Source organism: Chaetura pelagica, unplaced genomic scaffold (genome assembly GCF_000747805.2).
Source record: "Chaetura pelagica isolate M959 unplaced genomic scaffold, ChaPel_1.0 scaffold488, whole genome shotgun sequence".
NCBI classification, from domain to species: Eukaryota; Metazoa; Chordata; class Aves; order Apodiformes; family Apodidae; genus Chaetura; species Chaetura pelagica.
Genome location: NW_009954235.1, coordinates 560,110 through 566,813, shown reverse-complemented (window position 1 = coordinate 566,813; position 6,704 = coordinate 560,110). Strand labels below are relative to the sequence as shown.

Below are 6,704 nucleotides of genomic sequence, written 5' to 3'. Positions count from 1 at the left end.
GGGCACGGCCGGTAACGGGCTGCGAGCTTGGGCGTGCGTGTGTCTGTGTGTGTGTGTGTCTGTCTCTGTCTGTCTGTCTGTCTGGGTGGGTGGCCCGTGTGTGCGTGTGTCCGTGCCCTCGCTCCCAGGTCCCAGTTCGCGCTGAAGTTCCTGGACCCCTCGTTCGTGCCCATCACGAACTCGCTGAGCCAGGAGCTGCAGGAGAAGCCCTCCAAGTGGGCCTTCAACCGGACTGCCTTCGCACAGCAGAGGTGAGCCCCCCCTCGCAGCCCCCTGCTCGCCCTCCCTGAGGCCGCCCCTTCCCCCAGGATTTAAGAAAATACAATCAGGGACAGCTAAACACTCTGAGCTCTGAGTAATTTGCCAGCAGTGAGAGACAAAGGCTGAATCGGAGCATTTCCCCAGATGGTTACAGCTATCTTGGAAGAATTGATTATTTCAGAGCAGGGCACCAGGCTGCAACACGCATTATTTTACCAAACAGAACGTGACCCAGTTTCCCGGGGTGCAAGTGAAATTGTCATTACTCCAAGATAAATGGCTGGGTTTTTAAAACTTGAAACGAATCAGCCTGTAACAGCCATGAAATGCTGGGTTCGTGGAGGACACAACACACCCGGCTGCACTTCCCAGAGAACAGCAGATCTGAGCTGGTGCAGAGCTGCTCTGCCTCCCAGCACGGCTCTGAATGAGGGGGTGGCCAGGGAGAGGGGCTCAGATGGGGGGCTCTGAGCCTGCATCCAGGGAAACACCCTCCTTGTGCACCACCTTCTGCCTCTCGGCTGCAGGCTCTGCTGCCTTCCCTGCTGGGTGCCAATGGAAAAGGTTTCTGGCTTCCCACAACTTCCTCACAGCTGCTCTGTGCTTAAAGGGAAGGGAAATGGGCTTTAATTTTTCTCCCTGTGACGTTTGGTGGTGTCTGGCCAGCCTCTTTAATTTCTTTGCTTTACTGAGATACAGATACACACATATCAGTAAACACCTACTTTATGTACTTCATCTATATATTCTTATTGATATACATATACACTAATAAAAATATCTAGAAAAGAAAAGAAAGACATTTAGCCATTTAAGGTAGCTGTTCCCACCTTAGACTGTAATTCTGCCCTGACAAGTGCCTGCTGGTTCAGAGCCTGTGCTCACATGTGTCACTGGAGAAGCAGGAGCCCAGGCAGCCAGCAGAGTCAGGCTGCTGCCCCCTCTGTGCTGCTGGGCAGGGCTTGGGCTTCTCTCCCCCCTCTGGTCACCCTCTGGTTAGAGGCCAGCACTGCTGTGGGCACAGTGGGGCAAGCAGTGGCCTTGGATGCCTCCTGCTCCCCCAGGAAGCCATGGGCCACAGAGAGGAGATGGCTCTTTGCACACCCCATCCTTTCCAGAGACCTGCCAGGCTGGTGTGACAGTGCCCACCCTCAGCATTGCTTCACTCCTGGCACCACCAGCTTGTCCTTGCCAAGTCTCTGTGCCACCCCTCTGGTGATTTTAGCTAATGCCTCAGGATCTGCCTTTGCACTTGTCCGTTAGTCATAACCCATAATTAGGGCACCCAGTGGGACTCCATTAATGCTTAGACACTGGAGGATGCGAGCTGGAAGAAAGGTTGTTTTCCATAAACATGGGCACAACAAGTGGTATTGGTTTTCTAATTTTATGCCCTGCAAGGGAAATTCCTGAGCAGGGTTGGTTTTGCTTGGTTTTTTAAGTATCTTTAATAACCCTTGTAAAAATGCTGGCATGCTTGCCCTACTAAGATACTAAGGAATTATGTTTACGTAAATGGAGACAGTGACAGTCCCTTGTTTTTGTCGTCCCTTCCTTCTTAATGAGAACACAAAAGCCATATGTATTTAAAAATCAGCCCCTGGTAATTTAACTGAATAACCCAGACTGCCTGGTTTCACTCCACATCACTGCCAGAGACCCGCAGCCCTGTTCCAAGAGTGAAGTGCATGTGGAGAGCACCAGCAGCAGCCTGACCCACCAGGCCCAGGTCCCAGCACTACCAGGGCTGTGCTGTGCACCAGCCCTCAGCAAGGGGCTGGTTGGAGGGTTCTTGGTTACCTGCACATCTCTGGCTTACACAGCAAACCCGGTGTTTGAATACTTCAAGTCCAAGAGACACAGACACATCCTTAGCTGGCATCGGTCAGGGCTGCCCAGCAAAGCCAAGCAGAGCTCTAGGTGAGGAGCCAGCTCCATAATTCCCATCTGTTTATACTAATTTAAAAGCCATGGCATCACATTGCTCTGGAAACTGCTGCATTAAACAAAGAAGAAAAACTGAGGTCTAGCTGGAAGGAAAATCTCTGCACTGCAGGAAGAGGGGAAACGCAACTCCATCTTTTCTTTTCCTGTTTCATTTTAGGCAAGAAATCCTTCAGCACGTTGATGTCATAAAAAATTTTTCTTTGACCAAGAGCAGTGTCCGGATTGGGCAGCTGATGCACTATGATTACTCCAGCCATAAGTACGTGTTCTCTATCAGCAATAACTTCAGGTCGCTGCTTCCCGACGTGTCTCCCATCCTGAACAAGCATTACAACATCTGTGCTGTGGTTGGGAACAGTGGGATCCTGACTGGGAGCCAGTGTGGGCAAGAGATAGATAAATCTGATTTTGTTTTTCGTTGCAATTTTGCTCCAACTGAGGCTTTCCAGAAAGATGTTGGCAGGAAAACCAACCTCACGACCTTCAACCCCAGCATCCTGGAGAAGTATTACAACAATCTTCTGACCATTCAGGATCGCAACAACTTCTTCTTAAGTTTGAAAAAGCTTGATGGGGCCATTCTTTGGATCCCTGCCTTTTTCTTCCACACGTCAGCAACGGTGACGAGAACACTGGTTGACTTCTTTGTGGAGCACAGAGGGCAACTAAAGGTCCAGTTGGCTTGGCCAGGAAATATAATGCAACATGTTAACAGGTGTGTGGTTTTGCCTTGCTTTTCACTGGTCAAAATATGTCTCCATTTGTGCAAATAAAACCCAGTTGTTATTCTAGTCATGCCTGATCTGGTTGGCACTGTCTAGTGATCAGGACCATGTGCTGCTTGGAGCAAACAGTTTTGTGATTGCTTCAGTCAGTACTTCAGCTGGTTCTTCATGGATCCATGGCAGAGGTGGGTTGGTTCACACCCTTGGGCTCTTCCACAGATGGGAGGAGGACGGGGAGCAGGGTGAAATGTTGCACAAGCAAAGCACAGCTGTAGAAGAGCTTGCTCTTCTCTGCGAGCACAGAGATGCTCCCAGGCTCTGCAGAGTTTCCAGGAGGAACTTCCTTCCCTTGGAGCAGACCCACTGGCGTTACTTGCCCCCCAGACTAACACACCTTCATTTTTCCCACAGATACTGGAAGAACAAGCACTTGTCACCCAAGAGGCTGAGCACAGGTATTCTCATGTACACCCTCGCCTCTGCTGTGTGTGAGGAGATCCACCTGTACGGGTTCTGGCCCTTCGGCTTCGACCCCAACACGCGGGAGGACCTCCCGTACCACTACTATGACAAGAAGGGAACCAAGTTCACCACCAAGTGGCAGGAGTCCCACCAGCTGCCTGCAGAGTTCCAGCTGCTCTACAGGATGCACGGTGAAGGACTGGCCAAACTCACCTTGTCGCATTGTGCCTAAGAACCAAAATCTTGAAGTGCCAAATTACTGTCTAAAAAGTGCCCAAAACCCAATTAAACATCTTCAGATATGATTCTAAAAAACCAACAACAACAAACCAACAAAAAACCCCACACAACCAACCCCACCCTCAAATATTTTCCATAATTTAAAGATGCTTTTCAGCCACCCTGGTCCCTGCTTGTCACGGGGTTCAAGCACATTCAGCTGTGTCCAAGTATTGGCCAGGCTCTGTGATTGCTATTCATGCCACAGCAACATTCACATCTCTTTGCATTTGTAGATATGCTACAAAGTATGTTTTAAGGTGTTTTCATATTTTAACATCCCACTATAAATGCCCTGGTTCTCTTTATTTTGTTGCCCCTTCCTGATTAGAATTAGAAATGCTGGTTTTAAAAGGTTTTGCTTCTCTTGTGTGTGTTGCTCTCAGCACACATTGCCATGGCCAGTTGCAAAAGCTGCTTGGAATTCCATTGTCACGTGCAAGTTCTTCAGTGTGGATCCTTTCTTTCCACCACTTGCATATTTTCGTATTTACTGAATTTTACATTTTTTTAGGAATACTATGAAGAAGAAGGTGAGAATATGGCTCCTACATTAGCTAGCTGTTAATATTGCTCTTGGAATACTTCAGCTTTTTCATTCAATTTGGGCCAAATCCTAGTGCAGATTAGCCAGGCTGAAACGGGTCGTTCCCAGCTCTGTGATACTGTTTGGTCTTTTGATTTTGGAGTTAAATCACTATGATAAATGGTACCAGGTTTCTCTGGAGATGTATTGGGATAGAAGGTGACAGCAGCAGCCAGGTGCTGGGATTTCCCACAATGTTTGTTAAAGGGAAAAGAGGAAACACATTTTCCAGGTTTTCCCATTTACATCTCTACATCTGCACTAGCACAGTGGCCCCATTTTCCAGTGACCAACAGTCACTCAAGGTGGCCAAAGGATGCCACGGCTTCCTTGGCACTGCTGGGAACCAGGCTGTGGGAGAGAGGACAACCTTAGGGTCACTGATGGTTTGAAAATGTTGGCCATGATGTCTCAGGAGAAAGGGCCCTGTAGAACAGGTGGGTTTCTTGTTACAACAGGGGTACTTAAAGGTATTTTAACATTTTTCTACTATTCTGCACAATGCTGAGAACTGACTGTAGACTGCAAGAAAGTGCAAAATCCAATTTAAATTCATACTTTATAGGGGCATGTTTTCATTTTTCTCAGCCTTTTTGCCTCCAAGCAGAGGTAGGAGGTGAGGAAGAAGATCCTGAGTCCCACACCAGACCTGAGGGGCCTGGAGCACCTCCCAGTGCCCACTGCCACAGCACCACAGCTCTGCCAGCCCCAAAGCTGTGATCCTGCCCCTCGGGTGCAGGGGAAGCTGGATCCTCTCTTTCCCATTTCAATTACCCCACATTTTCTGGCTTTTGCTTTTCCAAAGGCTGTTCAGGGCTGGGGTGCTGGGAGGTTTGGTCACCCCTGTGCTCAGACCTGCTCCTGAGGGACCTGCAGAGTTTCTCTCCCTGCTGCAGAGCCTGACCCCCTGGTGGCACGGCCAGCCTGAGGACTGAGAGACCTGCCAGTGACTGTGCAGGCTGGTGGGAAGGTCTCTGGGTTGCACTAGCAGAGGTAGATGGCAGTTTTGGCATGGAAGGGAAAAATTAGGAGCTGAAACCACAAGCCTGGATTGCCCCAGTGTAGTTTGTTCGTTTGCCATAATTTACTTTTATAAGTCTTATTTCCCTTCCTAGTCATGACAAACCTGGGGAAATTGCCCACAGCTGGGACCTCTGTCCTCTCCATGGCTCACACCCCCCGCCTGTTTCCCACGGCTGTGCTCAGGGGGTCTGCCATGCCCCACGTGCCCCCAGGCAGTGGGGAGGACAGGGATGGAAAGGGGCTTTCATGCACAGCACCTCAGTTTCATGCTGCTCAGTTGAAGTGAATGGCACATCTTGCTCAGGTTGGTCCCATTTGGGTGAGGTCCAGCTGTGGCAGAAGGCAGCAGACCCTGCTTGGGGGGGTCTCTGGGGGACCCCCTGCTACCCCTGGCAAGGGACAGGACCCTCTTGGTCCCTGGCAGCACAGCTGGAACCTTCCAGAGGCACAAAGAGGTGCCGAGTGCAGAGATGGAAGCAGGAAAACGGCTGCAAATATTCGGAAATGGGAATACAGAAAAATCATTGACAGAGAGCCATATTATATCATTGATTTTTAAGCAAAACTCCCCATCGATTTTTCAGAACCACATTGAACATTTCAGAATCATTGATTTTAATGGGGAGTTCTGCCCCAAAATCAATGGTGCAATACAGCCCAAAGTAAATTGCTTCTTGGTATCAATATTTTTTTGTCCAAGCTGTAGCAGTGTGGGAAACCGCCTGGAAACGTGCGCCTTTTGTTTGTGCCTGCTTTCTTAGATGCTCTTTGAATTCTGCTTTTATAGAGAGACCAGGGGAAGGGCAGCTTGTGCCAGGTGGTGGGAGCAGGCACAGCCCAGGCTCTGCACCCCCCAGGCAGGGCAGGACCCTCCTGATGCTCAGCGGCCAGCCTGGGCTCTTGCCCAAATCCCTGTTTTCCAGCTGCTTTTCTGTCAGGATCTTGCATTAGGGCTCAGAGCAGAGAAGTGGGTTGACCCCTCCCCGTGTTTGCACTGATGGCTGTGGGCTCAGCATCCTTTCCCAGGGCTGATGGCACGTGTCATTGAGCAAAGACAGCTCAGGGAGGGGATGCCTAATGCAATGGGATCAATATTTGTAAGTACAAAACAGTTTGGTTTACAAAATCAGGAGAAGTCGAGCTCCAAGGGAAGGAAGGGGCTGGCAGGATGGGGAGCCCCCCCAGCCCCGGGCAGTGCCCCACGTGCTGTGGGGCCACATCCTGCTCCAGCTCCTCTGCTACAGGGTGAGGGGGAGCTCAGGGGGATGGAGCTCCCAGGCAAGGGATGTGGAGCAGGGCTGTACCCAGGAGTGGACACAGGTGTGTTACCTTCTCCTTTCATGCATCTCGTGTTTGTGTTTTCGTTGCGAGCATCTTCTGAGTGAATGGCAGCAAGACACATGACAGCAAAATCATTCCTG

The 6,704-nt window shown here is 50.1% G+C and overlaps 1 protein-coding gene across 1 annotated transcript in view; it reads left to right on the top strand.

The window, feature by feature from the left end:
• ST8SIA3 (ST8 alpha-N-acetyl-neuraminide alpha-2,8-sialyltransferase 3) overlaps nucleotides 1-3,674 on the top strand; it is a 48,932-nt gene extending 45,258 nt beyond the window's left edge. The window contains exons 2-4 of the mRNA XM_010003658.1: nucleotides 129-251; nucleotides 2,366-2,923; nucleotides 3,345-3,674. Coding sequence (XP_010001960.1) covers nucleotides 129-251; nucleotides 2,366-2,923; nucleotides 3,345-3,627 — 964 coding nt within the window. The 3' untranslated portion in view covers nucleotides 3,628-3,674. The remainder of the gene's footprint in view (nucleotides 1-128; nucleotides 252-2,365; nucleotides 2,924-3,344) is intronic.
• The last annotated feature ends 3,030 nt before the right edge of the window (nucleotides 3,675-6,704 follow it).